The sequence below is a fragment of the Glycine soja genome, chromosome 1, assembly GCF_004193775.1.
Source record: "Glycine soja cultivar W05 chromosome 1, ASM419377v2, whole genome shotgun sequence".
Classification (NCBI taxonomy): Eukaryota; Viridiplantae; Streptophyta; class Magnoliopsida; order Fabales; family Fabaceae; genus Glycine; species Glycine soja.
In genome coordinates, this window is record NC_041002.1 from 6,024,465 (window position 1) to 6,044,745 (window position 20,281).

Below are 20,281 nucleotides of genomic sequence, written 5' to 3' on the forward strand. Positions count from 1 at the left end.
TCCACTTGGGCCTTTAGCCTGTATTAGGCCAGTTTCATGATTCTCATCATGAACTAAATAAGAACTAGAGCCATACACTTTTTGGTAATTTGGTCAGTGAGCTAATTTTTAACTTTTCAAGTATTTAACTCGTGAGCTAGCTCAATTAACTTGAGAGTGAACTGAAGTTCCAATGGAAAAAAAAATATATCCATTTCACGAAAACATTTTCTATTTTAATTTTGCTTTTAGAAACTCGAGAAAATAACAAAATCAGATTCCCAACTTCATTTTTCAAACCAAACGACCACTGTAATTTTGAGCATATATTCCTCTACAAGGCTCAACTTAGTTCATCATACATGCAAATTGCAGTATTAGTTGATATGGAAAATTTAATTAAAATTTTCCCTTGGTTATTTTTCAATCTGAACTCCACCAACAAAAGTAGATGATTTAAAACCCCGACTAAGGATAAAATTTCAAATGCATAAATCAAGCAAAATAAGAACAAGTTCCAAGCGTGAGTTCCGAAACACATACAACAAATCAATCTATACAAAATCTGGAACAAGTTACGAATCAGTGTCATAAAATTTTGCTCAACAAAGTGGGAGAGTCAGCTTCTGCACATCTCTAGGTGTAAGTTACAACTTAGAACTTACCAACATTGGCTATTACCTCCACACACTTGGACCTGCAGTTGCCTTAGAGCAACTAACTGCTTCCCCATCAGCTGAGCTTCCACTAAACAGATGTGAAGAAAATATCCCATTTTTCCTCACTTTACCTGGAAATTCCTTTCAAAGAAGGGTTCTTAATGCGGTTTCGATTAAGCAGCAACATTGTGTTGCCTGGTGGTGCATGCAGAGCCCCTTCAACACAATCACCTACCTGTACACATCCCCAAGGTCTTGACGGTCCATCGTCACGAGATGATTTAAGCCTTGGAAAACCAGTCCTCAATCTCAAATGGCTCCGTTGATCAGGGGAATTTTCCTCCAATTTGACACACACAGGGCAAGGAGGATCACTTTTCCGGGTCTTTGGCGTCGCTTGCTCCAAACACTCAGCATGAAAAGCATGACAACAAGGAAGAACCCCAATTGTAGGCATGTCTCCACTTCTCACAATACGACGGGAGCTCCAAGGTGATCGCTGTGAGAGAAATCTTTCACACAAGCCACATTTAAATCCATCTGACAGAAAATGTGAGCGACCAGGTGTTTCTAATTCAAATGACTCGGTAACGTCAGCAAACTCCTGACTACTGCTGGCACTACTCCAACGCTGGCCATCTCTGAGTGGAGTGGAAGTATCAAACTCTGTAAAATCTGTAACTGCAGGATCAAAGGCATCCCTAGTAGTTGTTAGGTCATTAAAGGACATAGGGTGAATAGGCTTAGACATGAATGAACGAAGATTAGCGAAATTCCTCTCAGAGGATAAATGTGATTTTGTAGTAGACTCTGATTCACTACTTTCCGATTGAGATGAAGTTGAACCCCCACAGTAGTGATTCACAGATGTTCCCTGTGAAAATATTTCATACCCGTTAGCCTATTTCGTAAGACAAACACATGTCAAACAAATGCCTAACAAACACTGTTTTTAGTAGTCCTTAACCAAAAACCTTACCTCCTTATTGGGAGTAAAAGATACCCGGCCCACAGAGGGATGAGAATCTATCAAAAGTACAAATAGGAAGGAGGCGGTTCAATAAGCAGAAGTAACAGAATACAAGTTTATAGTGGTGACAGAATAAAACAAAATTGAGAACAGTTTGATTGTTACAAATATCACAATGATTCATCTGCAACCATCAACCACTACCCCCACCATATACAGAGACACACATTAACAAACAGACAAATTATGATCCAAAGTCAAGGTCCTCAAGGAATCCAATGATATTACGAGAAAAGGAAAATTATTAAATGAGTCTCACTAATTAAAAAATATAAAAGTTAAAGCTATCTCATTTAGAGGCAACATTAGAAGAAATCATGATTTAATTCTGAACTGATGCCAGATTTATCAATGTATGGGCTTCATCTTGTGGTTAAAAGCAGATTGCAACTGTAGATACTACCACATGACTGTCAATTGGAAACGGCACAAAAACATGTTGAGGGGGATTTTTATTGGCGGTTGTTGGGTAGAGGAGTCGAATAGAGTAAGGGAGGAAGTCAAACAGTTCTTTTTGAGAAGTTTGAAGAATCATCATTTGAGAGACCAAGGCTGAATGGTGTAGAATTCAAGACCATTAATCATGAGGCAAATGCAAAATTGGTGGCCAGATTTGAGGAGGATGAGGTATGGGTAGTGGTGTGGGAATGTGGGAGCTCCAAGAGCCCAGGACCTGATGGACTAAATTTTAAGTTCATTAAGGAATTCTGGGACACAATGAAAATGGATGTCTTGCATTTCTTGGACGAATTTCATGCAAATGGACGCTTTCCAAAATGCAGTAATGCATCCTTCTAGGCTTTGATTCCAAAGATACAGGATCCACAAAATATAAACGAGTACATACCTATTTCTTTGATAGGTTGTATCTACAAGGCTGTGGCAAAAATCCTAACTAGAAGACACAAGAAGGTCATGGCTACCATCATTGATGAACGACAAAGTGCCTTTATAGAGGGGAGACATCTCTTGCACAACATGGTGATTGCTAATGAGGCTTTTGATGAAGCAAAAAGGGGAAGGAAAAGTTGTTTAGTCTTCAAAGTTAGCAATGAAAAAGCATACGATTCTGTATGCTGGGATTTCCTCCTCTACATGCTGGGACGGATGGGTTTCTACGAGAAATGGGTGATGTGGATTGATGGGTGTCTGAAGTTTTCTTTTGTCTCAGTCTTGGTGAATGGATGTCCCATTGACGAGTCCTCTCCTCAAAGAGGAATCAGGCAGGGGGACCCATTAGCCCCCTTCTTATTCAACATTGTTGCTAAAGGTCTGACGGGTCTGATGAGGGAGGCACAAAAGAAAAATTTGTTCAAAGGTTTCCTAGTAGGCAGAGATAAGGTGGAAATTAGCATTCTTCAATAGGCTAATGACACGGTATTTTTTGGTGAAGCGACCATGTCCAACGTTAAGGCAATCAAAGTAATGTTAAGGAGCTTTGAGTTGGTGTTGATATTGAAAATAAATTTCGCTAAGAGCAGTTTTGGGGCATTTAGGAGATTAGATCAATGGGTGGAGTCCGCCATGGGATACCTTAATTGTAGACTTTGGTCATTGCCTTTTTCTTACCTGGGAATCCCCATAGGGGCAAACCCAAGGCGTAGTGAGATATGGGATCTGAATATCTCTATGTGTGAGAGAAAACTTTCAAAGTGTAAACAAAGAAACTTATCTTTTGGGGGAAGGGTGACTTTGATAAAGTCAATCCTTAACCCAATACCTATTTTTTTCATTTCCTTTTTCAGGGTCCCTAAGAACGTGGTGGATAAGCTGGTGCGGTTGCAACGATCGTTTCTTTGGGGTGAAGGAGATGATCAAAACAAGTTGACATGGGTGAAGTGGAAGACAATATGTCTCCCTAAAGAGAAAGGTGGTCTAGGGGTGTGGGATCTTGCGTCTTTTAACTGAGCACTACTTGGTAAGTGGCATTGGAACCTATTTCATCATATTGGTGAATTATGGGCAAAGGTTTTGGAGTTGAAGTATGGGGGATGGAGAAACTTAGATGAGGTGAGGAGGAACCACAAGGGATTGATATGGTGGCGGGATTTGTGTTCTGTGCGCGGTTCAGCGGAGGTAGATGGGTGGCTCAATGAAGGTGTGAAGTGGAAAATGGAATGTGAGTCGCGGGTAAAATTTTGGGAAGATAGGTGGAGGGAGGAGGGGTTATCTTTGATGGAGAAGTATCCGAGATTATATTGTATATATCAACAAATACAACATCACACTATTCAACAGATGGGCTTTGAGGTGAGGGAATCGCGGGAATGGAATTTTGTGTGGCGAAGAATGATGTTGGAAGGGGAGATGGAAATTAGCAACTAGCTTTATGGAGGATATTGAGAAGTTCAGGGTTCAGCCTAATCAACAAGACTAGGATGTGAGTGGGTTGTACTCAATGGGAAGTGGATATCATTTGCTTAATGAAGTTGTGGCGAATGAGAATGAAGACAAGGCATTCACACCAATTTGGAAAATGGAAATTCCAAGCAAGGTAGCACACTTTGTTTAGAGGCTGGTTAGGGATAGACTACCAACAAGAGCAAACCTAAGGAGAAGGAATGTGCAGCTAGATGACTACCACTGCCCATTTTGTTTGAGTCATGAGGAGGAAGCGTCCCACATATTTTTGGCTGCCAAAGAATAATGCCTTTATGGTGGGAGAGCCTTGCATGGACAGAGGTTGTAACTGTATTTCCCGCATCACTAAGGAACACTTTCTACAACACTCATACTATAATTCATCAGGAATTGTCCAAAACAGATGGTGGATTTGGTGGGCTACCCTCACATGGTGCATTTGGAAACATAGAAATAGAAATAGAATTGTATTCTCAAATGAGGATTTTAATGGACAAAAATTGATGGAAGATGCAATTTTCTTCTGCTAGTCATGGCTTAGATATTTAGATAAGGATTTTGAGCTGCTGTTCCACTTTTGGTCCAGTAATATTAAATCTGGATTCTTGTATAGGGGAGGGATTAGACCATAGATTCTTTTTGTAATGGGTATTCCAGTGTGCTCAGAGATGTGGGGGTTAGGGTATTCTAATATCTCAAGCATATTCAATACCATAATCTTACATAGACAACATGTACACTGGGATGTACAGATATTAGTACTACTTGTACTGATTATATATATAAATATATATATATATATATATATATATATAAAATACATACATATTTTTGCCAAAAACATGACAAATTGTGAGAGATGCCATGTCAGCCAAAATTAACGTAGTTACTTAGTGCCAAAAACTGATGGGAAAACCATTTTGATCTAACATAGACACTTTAAGAGACCAAAATGAAACATTTTAAATTTAGAGGACCAAAATTATATTCTACCCTATTTTTATATGAAACAATTGTCAACAAGATACAATGCCTTAGTAATTAGAAACAGACAACCTTGATTAATATTTTAAAAACATACATTCCACTTCCATACCGCATTGTTAACCTAAACCCTAAATCATCAGTTTAGAATCTGCAAACTCAAGCCCTTTTTTCATATTTATTTTTAATTTTACGTTTAAATTTCTACTGTCTTCCTGTAACATTATCCAAATGGTTTTTTTATGTCATTTACCATTCCAATTAATTAAAAGCCAATATTTCTCAAACACTGCTGGCTGAAGGCTATCGTAAGAAGGAATAATTACACACTTCACCCTCAACACTACATTGCTGACTTGCAGTCCCCCCTCTATTTGAAAGTCCAGTTTTTCCAAATAGTAAATATGGTGAAAGGAAAATTTGCAAAAAGCTTCATGAAGGAAAAAAAAGAAGATAGAATATGTCCACTACATAGATCTTAGAGAATATATAGCATATCTTGGACAAAAAGTGCTGCAAGTGTTCTATAAATGTTTACAACATACTATTTGAAATATTCATATATAAGGATTTACCTTTCCTAGTCGAAGTTTCATAATTGTCAATACTGATTTCTTGTATTGCAGGAGGCGTCCACTGAGGACCCTGAGAAAGGTCAGATGGACTGCTAAGGAAAATCCCAGTACCATCTGAAGCAGAATAGTGAAGATCATATAGGTGGTTGCCTCTGACCCAACCCCTACTTTCTTTATCGTTTTCCGATGTAGAAGACCCATAGAGTTGAACACCATCATTCACACCATATGACAGACCTTCAGACTGAAATCTGAAATCCCACCTCGTCGGAGGAGGCGAAAAACTTGAATTTGTTCGCCAGTAGGGCTCATTTGGACCCATGGACCAGTCCCTACTGCCAGCATTTGATTCATGTGGCCTTGAAGCCACACAACAAAGCGACCCCGTTTTAGCTATTTTCTCAGAATACACAATAAACCTAATTCTGAATGCCTCCAATCCAACCTATTTTGGACACTAGTCAACTCAGTAATGACACGCACAAGATGAATACTTCCAAAAATAAGTTCCAACTCCTCAAGCTGAATAATTCGACATTCAATAATTTCCACCTTCAACCCACATCTCTAATGGAGACTAAACTCCACCTGCAATAATTGCTCCACCATGAAAAGTCCACAATCAGGAGAAAAAAGGAATGGCATTCACCATCTAAATAAAATAAAGTGAACATTACTATTCCAACCACCAAATAAAAAAAAGTAAAATACAGCAAACAAGTATAGCTACTTTCAGCAATCACCTTAAGCCATAAACATCCAATCAGTTAACAAAATGCAATAAATTCAAAAGGTGATATCTAAATCACAGAAACATCATACTAAGAAAATCACAAAAGCCAAAACCAAGCATAGTGATAATAAAAATCAAATTAGTTAATTAGTTAACAAATTGCAATAAATTCAAAAAGTGACATCTAAATCACAGAAACACAATATTAAAAAAATTGAAATACGGTCACTAAACCCAAACCCAAACATAGTGATAAAAGCCTCACATTCACGCAAAGAGTACCAACTATCATAACTGCACAGAAACCGCATCTAAAAAAAATCAAATGTTACTTTACCAAATTTACAGTAAATGCCACAAAAAAAAAAGCCATAGTTCAATTAATTTATTAAACCAAAAAAAAAGTAAAAAATAGAGGAAAAAGGGAAAATAAAATAGAATACAGCAAATAAAACAAGAAAAAACAGGGGAAAGAGAACCTCGTACCGCACACGTGACAGGAAAGTAAGGGCACGTGCGAGTTCTGTAGTGAGCGAAATTGTGTGTTTTTTTTTCAGTTTGTGGAGGAATTGCGTTGTTGTATTGTGTGATTGCAAGAAGTGAAGAAGAAAGTGAAGTTGTGGAAAGGAAAACCCTAACTAACCAAACGAAACTAAGGAAGAAGAAAGCAAAGTGGTTGAACAGCTGGCACCCGCATCTTCTGTTAGTGTTCTTTCTTCTAAATAAACTGTTTGAACTTTAAACGCGCCGTTTGCACTGGTCTTTTTTCTTTTCTTTTCTTTTCTTTTTTTTAATTAAATTGTTTTTCGTTGCAATCATTCACTTTGTGTATTTTTTTCTTTGATTAATTGGGGACGGTTTTGACGTTTTGTTGTGCTTTTTAATATGATGTCACTTGTTTTTAATGTTTCTCAACACGCCACTCAATAATTTTATATAGAATTATATATTATTCATTATTTCATTACATTATATAGCTCGCTACAATGTATGATCGGTGTTATATCATCCACGGCTAAATATTATTTATGAACATGTTTATGAAAAAAATATAAATATATAAATATTTATTAAAGTTGTAATACTAATTATTTGCAATTAAATTAAATTTTATTTATTTATTTTAACCATAGATGATAAAATATAATATTTTAATTCTTAATAATTGTTCATCATTATGGATATATAGTTGATTATGTACGTAGCAGCGACTAATGAAATTAAGAATTTTTTTGCAATTATAATATTTTAAAAATGACAATACTAATGAAATTAACATTCACTTTAAGGATTAAAATTTAATTTAAAGATATATAGAGAGAGAAAAATTATATATTGATTGTATAAAAAAATTTACCCTCTTAATTTATCATATTATAAGTTTGCTAATTTTTATGATAATTAATTTAAAAGTTATATTAATAATAAATTGAAATTGATGACATGTTGGTGCATGATTATTAATATAAAAAACATATATATATATATATATATATATATATATATATATATATATTTGATTATTAAAAATATTATTATTGATTTCAATTTCATATAACAAAATATTAATTGTCATCTGGTTCTCTTGAATATATAGTTCTACTTATTATAAATGTTATGCAATTAATTAATAGTCTTACGCATGGCCAATAGCTTCTTGATTCATTTTCTAATAAGTTTGTGATTCTTAGAGATTTGTTTTCTATGAACTAGTATTATTTGTAACTTATTATTTTATACTCTTATTAAATTAATGAATTTTAAAAAGTATGGTAAAAGAAAAAGAGAACATTACTAAAACCAATTACTAATTAAGTTTATTGAATTTTTAACTTTATGTAATAAAAAAAAGATCTAAGTTACATGCCAAGATAAAAAAAATAAAAATAAAAATAAAAATTGATGTTCTCTAATTTTATTTTATTTCTTTTGGTTTTCTTATGTCGATTAGTAATGTTTTTTTTTTACATATTTTGTTGTTTTTTTCTTTATTTTTATTGTGCCAAAGAGACATTAAAAAATATGATATTGTTAAATTATTTATAATATAATTTGATATTGGTCTTGGTATGAGAGTAATTATTTAAAACTCATTAATTACAAATTTGATCATTCATTGTCAAGAATGAAAAGTGGTTGATTCTATTTTCTCTTCCATAATTTTGATTAGAACTGTGCCTATACTTTTAATCTACACATTAAAGTGATAATTGATTTACGCTCCACTATCAACTCATAATTTATAAAATTGCTTTATACGTTTCGTTTTTTTTTTTTTTTTGAGTCTTAATTTATACATTCCTCTAATTATATGATAATCATATTATTAAAAATTAATTACAATGGAATTAATTATTCAATAGAATTAGCTGACTAATCAAGTAAATATTATTAAAAATTGACTATATTTATCTTTATAATACGTTCTTTTATACTAATGTATAGATTCATTTTTTGTTATAAATTAATTAAATAAATAAATCATCATTGAATTATTCTAATTATTTAGTCTAACAACTAGTGATTTTAATTGGAATAAATTAACTATAAAATATACTTTAAACAATTAATTATTATTTAATATTATAATTATATCAATTTGATTGCAATCAATTACTCATAACAATCAATATAATTATTACATTTCTATTCTGATGTTAAAAATGTAATGTGACATTTTGTTATTTTTTTAATTATAATTAAATTTATCCCTTAAAATTACTAAAAAATGTCATGTGTATAGATTCTTTTTATAAATCATTTTCGTATGTATATACTATAGATAGATAGACTATAGATATTAAATTGCAAGTACAAAGTGAGTATAAGAAATTGCAAAAGCCTAGAAAATAACAATTAGTGAGCAAATCCACATACACAACTAAATTAAAACTTAAAGAGTTGATTAAAATATTAAATAAATTAATAAGTAAATATCAAAAAAATGAGATAAAATAATCATCATTCCATAATGTATCTCTCTCAAAACTGCAAAAGGTTACTGAAGGCAAATATGAAGCATAGAAACCAATGAGTGAGCAAGCCCTAAAATTCAACAAAATTAAAAAAAGATGAATAAATTGTATCTCCAACAAAGTTTTCCTTATATGCAAATTTAACAATTACATCATAACCCCAATAGTTACTTCTTCATAAAGAAAAAAAAAACAGATCTTCATTCATAATGAAAAAAAAAGAAGGAGAAAATGGTGCAAGACACGATATATGCAGTCATGTGAGAGCAATGTTTTGGAATGAGAAGAATCTCTTCGATTAGTGACATTCTACTAAAAAAAAAACAACCAAAGTATGTTCCTGTTGAGACTTTGGCAAGTGTACCAAATCGCTTAAAACTCGAAAGTCCGAGTATCGTTTCCGCAGGGATTTTATTGCACTTTATTAAATATTTCTCAATTTGTAAGTATGAGTAAAGATAATAAAGACAGAAATAAATGCAGAAATAAGGGGTGGTTACCAAATCAAATAGTTTAAAAGGAAAGACAATTGATAAAGATGCCAAGACCGGACAAACCCAATTGGCCTACGATGCATGTAAATATGATATTCATTACCAATGCTGCACTGGTATTAGTTCTACCCACATCTGTTAATTACTTGCCCCTGATGCCTCACGTTGGCAAACCTATTTTAACTACTTATCTCCCAAATACCTTTGCGAAGATTCAATAATTAAAATGCATTAAGGTTAAGTTCTAGATGTTGCTTAAATGCATGGGCATTGGGTTATCATTCTATGCCTAGCAATGCTAACCCAAGGATTCTTTTCTTAAGATGTTCTGTTAGGTGTTACCCTTCCCCAAGTGTATAACCCTTAAAACTAATGCATGCATTAATTCTTAAATCCTTATTAGGAAATACCCTCTCCCGAGCGAATAAAACCCAAAAGAAATTTAAGAACAAATGCAAGATAACAAGAAAAGAATTAGAACAGAAAAACCTGGAATAAATTCCCTTTACATTGATAATTCTTGAAGCACACCGTACATCGTTGGCTTTTTAGGCCTGTCACGCCCTAGCTAGGGGATTAGCCACTCATGGCCATTGAGGGCTTACAACTGGGGGTGAAAGAAAGAATGGGGATAAAAACCAAGAATATAAAGAAAGAAGGGAGAGCTCAGGCTTGAAGTTCTGAGAACAGTGCTCTGAGACGAGGTGATGATTCCTTGGGACTGGCTCTCTATTTATAGTTGCTGAAGTGGGTTTTTGGGCCTTCATAGTCGCGCTCAGCATGACACCTCGCGCTTAGCGCGTTCAGATCGCGCGCTCAGCGCGCCCTGCAGGCTTAGCCTGTGCTTCTGTTGGATCGTGCGCTGGGCGCCTAGATGGGCTTAGCGCGCGTAACGGTTTCTGCTCCTTCGTGCTTAACGCCACGCTTAGCGCCTGCATTTGGTTGCTCGCTTAGCGCCACTGTTGGACTGGGCCTGCTTTAGAATTCCTTCTTTCTCTTCATTTCTGTTGTCCTTTTTGCTTAATGTAACCTCATTTTTCGTATCTGCAACCAGAAATTCAATTTAATTAATTTTTCAACTTTTAATTATAAATAACTGCTAAATAATTAATTTTAAGCCAAAATTTGACTATTTAACTACTATTAATTCACAATTATTTAGCAGTTATCAAAATCCCCCAAATTAAACTTTGCTTGTCCCCAAGCAAACCAAGAATAAAAATAAATTTTCAAACAAGTTCTGAGTGTTCCAACACTATCAATGGCTTCAGTTCCTCCTTCTTTCAGTGGTCCCTTCCGCATCTGTCAACATCTCAAAATGAAAGCATACAACACAAGAATGGAATTAATCAGTCCTCTGGAATCTTGATCAAATTTGGCTCGCCTTACTTTCCTCACAAGGCTGGTGTTTCCCTCTGCTCACAAGTGTCTGGTTTAGTGTTTGCAATTTTACTAACAACCTGCAAGTAAGACTCCAAAGTTTTGCATTTCATCTTAAGTACAGTTATCTTTAGTTACCTTTAGGTGGATCACTAAGGACTTTATTAGCTTGTATTGGGGCTTGGCTTACAAAAAATCATGATTTTTCTTGGAAATTCAAACTTAGGATTAAGAGAGCAAAAATTTCTAATTCTTCCGAAGCCTTTTTCTTAACCCTTTCATTTTCCCACAGCACTTTTCATTTGTCACCTCTCTTGCTCTTTTGTTTCTGCCCTTTATTACATTCATTTTTTTTTTATAATTGGGCTTCCAGTTTGTGAGAGGTGTCTTACTATGTGTTGTACTACTATCTTAGCTACCTATTTTCCAAAATCCCCCAAATTAAGACCTTTATAACCCATTTTTGCTCTCTTATCATCCTAAAGGGTAGGACTATCATTTTATTGGCTCAAGGGTTAATTCAAAATAATATATAGGCTCAATCATGGGTGCAAGGGGAAAAAAAATGATGTCGGGTTGGCTTTTTGGTTAAGTAGCTAAATATAACAAACATGGCCTTGATCATATCCACCTTAAGTAACTATTCTAACAATCCAAGACTGATGCAAAACCAGGAACTTAAAAACAAGCGTTTTCTCTCACAATTAAGTTCACACACTCACCGGAATTTAAGCAAGTATACGGCGTACCAGTTATGACCTTGTTCCATCAGACTAACCTTCCCACCTTATGCTATTCATGTTCCATTTTCTGGCCTGACTTGTGCTTCCAGAACCAGTGTTTCCAAAGATTAGTGGCATCTCAAGTGTTTGAACCTTCCAGAACAAGCTCAAAAATTATGACTGCTCAAGTTTATCATGCAATTATTACTCAGAAAACACATACTGAAATACTGATATTATTACTACTACTTCTTTTTACCCAAACAGACCACATAAACGAAACATAAGAAAGAAGAAAACACCAAACATAAAAGAAAACAACAAAACATAAAAGGAAACATCAACTGCCTCCACCCAAGTCTGCCCATGGGCCCCAGTCAGCGCTGGCTAAGTCAGCAATGAGGTCTTCATCGACCGCAGGATCCTCAGCGGCTCCAGAAGGCTCTTCCCCCCTGTCAGTGGAGGGCTGGTCTCCTGGCCAGGCAACCTGCTGACGATAAGCCTCTGGAGTGATGAGCGGTGGGTCCATCTGCAGGTGTAAGGATAGCCTATGCATGTTCTCCATGATGAGCTGTTGTCCAACGTGAATGGACCTCAGCATCTGACCATGCATGCCTAGGGATGCTGAGGTGGAGGCAGGTGAAGGTCGCGGTCTCTGAGAAGAAGGTTGAGACGGAGGCTGGGTAGAAAGAGGGGCCTCTGATGCTGATGTCGAAGCTCTGGTGCGTGTGCGGCGAGTCCCTGGAAAGGTGATCGATGGATCAGCGGGGTTCCAGCAGTTCTTCTTCACGTAGGCCAAGTTGATCGCAGGGCTGAGTGACTCAAATATCAGGGTATCAGAAACCACCCCCTGAATGTCACACAGCACTGTAATCAATGCTGGGAACCCGAGCCTCAAGGTGCTGGACTAGGCAATCTGACTGATCTGCTGAGATATAAAGCTGTCCACGTCCATATCCATGCGGCTCACCAAGCCATAGATCAAGCGTGCTCTGTCAAGATTAACATCAGATGTGTGAGAAGTGGGCGCGAGATCATAATAAGAGAGGACACTCCATGTCTGAGCGAGTGTCGTCATGTCCTTCCTCAGCAGCTTCCAGGGGAGACCATCGGCATTAAGAACAAAACGCCCCCCTGGAGTACATAATGTGGCAGCGATGGTGTCAGAATCGGGGTGAGTGCTGAGGTATTTGGTCCCCGTCCTCCAAGATGACTGGGGTGTCGAGGAAGTCGTTAATCGTGTCAGCGTCAAAGTGAACGACCTGTCCTCGCACCCTGCAAAATCTGGGACTGTGGTCCTCTGGATCATATAGGTTCGAATAAAACTCTTTCACCAGAGCCACATCGATCCTCTTCTCTGGTAGTTGAGTCAGCACCTGGTCCCATCTGCACCTCCTGAATTCCTGGAGGAACTCATCAAACATACCAGGCCCAAGTTCAACATTCCTCTTCGGAAGGATGTTCCGAAGCTGAATGTTGTCTTGGTACCTATGCCAAGCGATCTCGGATGTAAAGCGGGAAAAGTCCCAGTTGGACGCTTCCCCTGGTGTGGGCACGTCACGGCGCTTGCGAGAAGTCATCTGAAAAAAAAACAAAAACAACAAAAAACAGACTGCAGTTAGTAGACATGGGGGTGCAGAAAGCAGAAAGAGGGGATGCAGTTATGAAGAAGGGGGGTGCAGAAAGCAAGGCGCGAGGCTGATGGGCCCTGAGGCCCAGCCCCACGTTTGGCGCGCCTGTCTGCTGAAGGAGGCACACGCTTAGCGCCACTAGCACACGCTTAGCGCCACTAGCACGCGCTTAGCGCGTTCGCTGAAGTTGATGAGCGCGCTTAGCGCGACCGTGCTGGCTAAGCGCGTGCTTCGTGGTGGCTCCTGTGTCTTACAGCGGCTTAGCGCGCTCCTCGTTTTGTTCTTCACATTGTTTGTTCCCGCTAAGCCTATGTGCAAGGCTTAGCGTGATGATACCTACAAATGCTACAGCACAACCAGATTCAAATCTTACCTCGTTTTTCCTGTTAATCAGCGTGAAAATCACAAGGGAATGTGAAAGTGAGAAGAGGATGCAGAGAGGAAGTGTGGAAAGTGTAAAAGCGCAGAGAAAAGAAAAAGAAATGAAGTTCTGCACTTAAAAAGCCCCCCTAAAGGCAACTGAGGGGTTGGGGAGTTTCAAAAACTCCCCAGAATTTTTGACGTGCGCGCTTAGCGCGCATGTGGCCACTAAGCGCACCAGGGAAAACGTCCCTTGGTTGCCCTTCAGATTTAAAATTCAAAATTCAAAAACTAACCTGGGCGCTTAGCGCGAGGGGCGCGCGCTAAGCGCATGGCTTCGTGCAGCCCACTTCACTTCTGCTATGGGTACCCCTCCTTTTGCTGACTGCACCTGTTGGGCCTTTGCTTTTCATACCCCCTGTTTGCTGTTTGCACCTGTTGGGCTTTTTTTTTAAATGAAAGAACTACATTTTTACAATAAATGTTGGGTTGCCTCCCAACCAGCGCTTAGTTTATTGTCTTTAGCTAGACAGTAAGCTTTCTCAAGGATCATTCAAATAGATGATGGTCGTCAATCGCTCTAGTTGTCCTCCGTTATACGGCTTTAAGCGCTGGCCATTGACGATCCATTTCTTCTCGAAGTTCTCTTCTCTAGGGTCCACCAATTCCACTGCTCCATGAGGTCTAACTTCTTTTATGATAAACGGCCCTAACCACTTGGACTTCAGCTTACCTGGGAACAACCTTAGCCTTGAGTTAAAGAGCAATACCTGCTGCCCTGGCTGGAATTCTCTCCTCTGCAGCTTCTTATCATGATATGCCTTCGTTTTTTCCTTGTAAATTCTGGACGATTCATAGGCATTCAGTCTCATCTCCTCTAACTCCTAAAGCTGTAATTTCCTCTTTTCCCCGCATGCATTGTTGTCAAAGTTAAGCAACCGGAGAGCCCAATATGCTTTGTGCTCCAGCTCCACTGGTAAATGGCATGACTTCCCATACACTAGCTGAAATGGCGATAAGCCGATGGGGGTCTTGAACGCTGTCCTATAGGCCTAGAGAGTATCATCGAGCTTCAAGGCCCAATCCTTTCTGGATGATGGAATTGTCTTCTCCAGGATTCACTTGAGCTCCCTGTTAGAGATTTCTGCTTGGCCATTCGTCTGAGGATGATAAGGTGTGGCCACCTTATGTCGGACATTATAGTGCTCCAGGACTTTCTTCAACTGATTGTTGCAGAAGTGCGTTCCTCCATCACTAATCAAGGCTCGTGGGACTCCGTAGCGGGAGAAAATGTTCTTCTTTAGAAACTTGATTACTACCCTGGCATCGTCCTTCAGCGTAGCTATAGCCTCCACCCACTTGGAGACATAATCCACTGCTACCAGGATGTAGATATTTCCATATGACGAAGGCAGAGGTCCCATGAAGTCTATGCCCCAACAGTCAAAGATTTCCACTTCCATGATGTTCTGTAAAGGCATCTCATTTCTTCGCGATATCTCCCCTGTTCTCTGGCATCTATCACAACAACGCACAAACTCGTAAGCATCTTTAAAAAGAGAGGGCCAGAAAAAACCTGATTGTAGCACTTTTGCTGCTGTTCTGTCCCCGCTGTGATGTCCGCCGTATGGTGAACTGTGACAGTGCCAAAGAATGCTTCGTGCTTCTTCCTTTGTGACACATCTTCTCAATACATTATCTGCTCCTGCTTTGAACAAATGGGGGTCATCCCACACATAGAAGCGTGCATCGTGTAGAAATTTCTTCCTCTGACTCCAAGTATACTCCTCTGGAATGACTCTCGTGGCTTTGTAGTTTGCCATGTCTACAAACCAAGGTTTGGTGGTAACCTGCAAAAGAAACTCATCAGGAAATTCATCTCTTACCTTTGGCTCTTCCTAGGTGACTTCTTCATTCTTTAACCGAGATAAGTGATCGGCTACCACATTCTCAGATCCTCTCTTATCCTTGATGACGATGTCAAACTCTTGCAATAAGAGGACCCATCTAATCAACCTTGGCTTTGAGTCTGTTTTGGCAAGCAGGTGCTTGATGACAACATGATCTGTAAAAATGGTGACCTTCGATCCTATCAAGTATGACCTGAACTTCTCCAAGGCAAAGACAACAACTAGCATTTCCTTTTCTGTGGTGGCATAATTCAACTGTGCTTCATTTAGGACCCTGCTAGCATAATAGATGGCATGAAATACCTTGTCGTGTCTCTGTCCTAGAACTGCTCCTATGGCATAATCACTGGCATCACACATTAGCTCAAAGTCTTTATTCCAGTCAGGTGCAATCATCACAAGTGCAGTAGTGAGCTTGTCCTTCAGTGTCTGAAATGCTGCTGAACATTCTTCATCAAACTTGAAGGCCACATCTTTATTCAGCAGGTTGCTTAGGGGTCTGGCAATCTTCGAGAAATCCTTGATGAATCTCTTGTAGAATCCTGCATGCCCTAAGAAACTTCTGACACCTTTAATATTCAATGGTGGTGGCAGCTTCTCTATAACGTCTATCTTTGCTTGGTCAACCTCAATCCCTCTAGCTGAGATCTTGTGGCCCAGGACTATGCCCTCTCGAACCATAAAATGACACTTCTCCCAGTTCAACACTAAGTTAGTCTTTACGCACCTCTGAAGTACCATCTCTAGGTTCCTCAAACAACTGTCAAATGAGGGTCCAAAAACCAAGAAGTCATCCATGAATACCTCGATGCTTTTCTCCACCATGTCTGAAAAAATGGCCAGCATGCACCTCTGAAATGTGGCTGGTGCATTACATAACCCGAATGGCATCCTTCTGTAAGCAAAGACGCCAAAAGGGCATGTGAAGGCCGTCTTCTCTTGGTCTCTAGGGTCCACCGCAATCTGATTATATCCCGAGTATCCATCCAAGAAACAATAGTACGTCTGCCCTACAAGTCTCTCCAGCATCTGATCCATGAAAGGTAGAGGGAAGTGGTCCTTTCGGGTGGCCTCATTCAGCTTGCGATAATCGATGCACATTCGCCAACCAGTGACAGTTCGTGTTGGTATCAAGTCGTTCTTCTCATTCCGTACTACTGTCATTCCACCTTTCTTGGGAACCACCTGTACTGGGCTTACCCAAGCGCTATCAGAGATGGGATATATGAGCCCAGCCTCCAAGAGCTTGAGTACCTCCTTTCTGACCTCTTCCTTCATTGTTGGATTTAGCCGCCTCTGGGGTTGTCGGACTGGCTTGTAATCCTTTTCCATCATTATTCTGTGCATGCAATAAGCAGGGCTAATTCCCTTGAGATCCGATATATGCCATCCAATAGCTTCCCTGTGTTTCTTGAGGATATCTACTAACCTGTTTTCTTCCTCTGTTGTGAGTGCATTGCTGATTACTACAGGCTTATCTTCCTCCAAGAACACATACTTTAGATGATCGGGCAATATCTTCAACTCTATCTTCTTCTTCTCGGACGGAACTTTCTCTTCTAGCGTCTCAAATTTGGCTTCTCCCTCAGGAATACTGTCTTGTCGATCCAAGTCTTCCAAGCAAGCCTTCAGATCTTTCTCCTCTTCACTGGTTAGACAGTCCAAAGCATTTACCATTGCTTTCTCCAGTGAAGATTGTGGTATCTCGAGAATACTGGCATCTTCCTTATCAATCTCTTATACTCTGAAACACTTCCAACCTTCATGTGGATACTTCATTGCTTTGAATTGGTCGAAGGTGATCTTCTGATTGTCAATACTCAACTCCAAGTTCCCATTCCCCATATCCACCACACAGTTGGCAGTCAGCATGAATGGTCTGCCTAAGATGAGGGGAATGTATGTGTCTTCTTCGATATCCATTATGACAAAGTCCACCGGAAAAGTAAAGTGGCGTACCTTGACTAGGACATCTTCTACCACCCCGTACGGCCTTGTAATCGAGCGGTCTGCTAGCTGAAGCGTCATCTTGGTAGGATCTATCTTCAGATTCTCAATTCTTTTACACATTGACAAGGGCATCAGATTGATACTTGCTCCTAAGTCAATGAGGGCCTTGTTCACCGTCTCCTTCCCTATGGTGCACGGGATGGTAACACTTCCGTGGTCCTTAAACTTCTTGGGTAGCTTCCTTTGTATTATAGCGCTACAGTTACCCCCTACCACAATGTTCTCATTGTCAATGTACTTCCCCTTCTTGGTGAGGATGTCCTTCATAAATTTGGAGTATAAGGGCATCTGCTGTAAGGCTTCCCCGAATGGCATAGTGATCTCCAGCCCTTTGAATATTTCCAAGAAACGCTTGAAATAACATTCCTTGTTCTTCTTGGTGGGTATCACAGGATGTGGGAGATCTTGTGATAGGGCTGGTGGTTCTTCTTTCCTGGCTTCCCGCGCTTCCTGACTCTTGGTTGTAGGTGGTGATGCCACTTTCTCCTCTTCTTCTATCCTTTCTTCTGGTGTCTCTGTCCTGTCTTCCTCTGACCAGTCTTCTTCTTCAACCTTACCTTCCTCCTGTGCTTTCTTCTGCCCTCAAGTCAGCACGACCTTGCATTCTTCCTTTGGGTTCTTCTCCGTGTTAGCTCCGAAAGTTCTAGTGGGCCGTTTGGCTTTGTCTTGTGCCAATTGGCCCATTTGAACTTCCAGATTTCGAATAGCTGCATCCGTGCTCTTTTGATGGAATCGTGTTTCCTGGATGAATTGCAGCAACAGTTCTTCTATATTGGTGGGCTTTTCTTGCTTAATGGGGCCTGGCTGGGATGCTGGTATGGCGGTTGGTATGATTGTTGATTCCTTTGCTCCTTGTACTGGTTTCCCTGATTCCTCCACCCTGAACCTTGCGTGAAGTTTCTTCCTTGATTGAATCCCGGTGGTCCGTGATTGAATCCTGCTCCCCCTTAGTGGAATCCGGATAAGTTCCCTTGGTTGTAACCCTGGAATCCGCGATTTGGTATGCCCATATAGTTTGCTTCTCGAGAAGTATCCTGTTGGCTTACACATTGTCCAGGCTCATAGGTTCCTCCGCATGTGGGGCATCCTTCTACCTGCAAAATAGAAGAGTGGGAAGAACTTACCGCTTGTAATTGTTGAGGTAATTTGCTGAGGGTTTCGGTAAGGGCTTCTATCTGTCTCGTCAACAGCTTGTTCTGTGCCAATGTCGCGTCCTACGTGCCAAGTTCCAAAAGGCTTCTTTTTGTGGGCACATAGCTACGATCACGAAGGATTGCTTGATCACTGGCCGTCATGTTCTCAATGAGCTTCATCGCTTCTTCGGGAGTCTTCAGTTTGATTTTTCCCCCTGCGGATGCGTCTAGTAGCTGTTTCGATTGAGGCCGCAAGCCATCGATGAATATGTTCAGTTGTACCAGCTCGCTGTATCCGTGTGTCGGTGTCTTTCGTAACAGCCCGTGAAAACGGTCTAGTGCTTCGCTAAGGGACTCATCCGGGAATTGATGGAAAGAAGAAATCTCCATTTTCCCTTCAGCAGTCTTTGACTCTGGGAAGTACTTCTTTAATAACTTTTCCACTACTTCTTCCCAGGTTCTTAAGTTGTTGCCTTTGAAAGAGTGCAACCATCGTTTTGCCTCTCCTGCTAGAGAAAAGGAGAAGAGGTTAAGGCGTACCGCATCTTCTGGGACTCCAACGATTTTTACGGTGTTGCATATTTCTATGTACGAGGCAAGGTGAGCATATGGATCTTCGCTTAGAAGACCATGGAAGAGGTTCCCTTGGATTAGCTGAATAAGGGAATACGGGTAGGAAATATTGGCGGCTTGTACCTCTGGTCTTGCAATGCTCGTGAAGAACTGAGGAGTGGCGGTATTGGAGAAGTCCTCTAGGGTGACTCTTCGTGCCGGTTCCCCGTCCATTTCAGCGTGATGTGGAGAAAAAGGAGGTGAGGTGTAACTGCTTCCTTCTGTGTCTTGTTCCCTTCTTCTTGCAGCGTTGTTTCGCCGACAAGTAGCTTCAATTTCTAAGTTGATAGGGACAACATCTCCATATGCAGTCCTAAGTCGCATAAAAACAAAAAGGCACTACCCGTGCAATTATGAAAGAAAGAAAGAATAGAAGTAAAGAGAAAATACTAATAGAATAAGCCAAGAAAAGAAGAGTTGGGCTTACAAACTGATATAGTATGGTAATTAAGTGCGAAAATAAAATCCCCGGCAACGGCGCCAAAAACTTGTTGAGACTTTGGCAAGTGTACCAAATCGCTATTAAGTAGTAAAACTCGGAAGTCCGAGTATCGTTTCCGCAAGGATTTTATTGCACTTTATTAAATACTTCTCAATTTGTAAGTATGAGTAAAGATAATAAAGACAGAAATAAATGCAGAAATAAGGGGTGGTTACCAAATCAAATACTTTAAAAGGAAAGACAATTAATAAAGATGTCAAGACCGGACAAACCCAATTGGCCTACGATGCA

General features: G+C 39.4%; 2 protein-coding genes across 3 annotated transcripts; both read right to left on the reverse strand.

The window, feature by feature from the left end:
- Window positions 1-448: 448 nt before the first annotated feature.
- On the reverse strand, window positions 449-7,048 carry LOC114411417. Of its 2 annotated transcripts, XM_028375110.1 has the most exons (4): window positions 6,808-7,047; window positions 5,589-6,176; window positions 1,618-1,664; window positions 449-1,512 (listed from the first exon to the last, which is right to left on the reverse strand). In XM_028375110.1, exons 2-4 carry the CDS (start codon window positions 5,908-5,910, stop codon window positions 766-768), a joined length of 1,116 nt encoding a protein of 371 aa, XP_028230911.1. In that variant the 5' UTR covers window positions 5,911-6,176; window positions 6,808-7,047; the 3' UTR covers window positions 449-765. The 2 variants fall into 2 exon arrangements, with proteins under 2 accessions (XP_028230911.1, XP_028230916.1); XM_028375115.1 differs by lacking the exon at window positions 1,618-1,664 and having other exon boundaries at window positions 6,808-7,048.
- A 10,482-nt stretch (window positions 7,049-17,530) lies between these two features.
- Window positions 17,531-18,853, reverse strand: LOC114417468. The gene is made up of 2 exons (XM_028386235.1): window positions 18,476-18,853; window positions 17,531-18,379 (listed from the first exon to the last, which is right to left on the reverse strand). The coding sequence occupies exons 1-2, from the start codon at window positions 18,851-18,853 to the stop codon at window positions 17,531-17,533; spliced, it is 1,227 nt and encodes a 408-aa protein (XP_028242036.1).
- Between the last annotated feature and the right edge of the window lie 1,428 nt (window positions 18,854-20,281).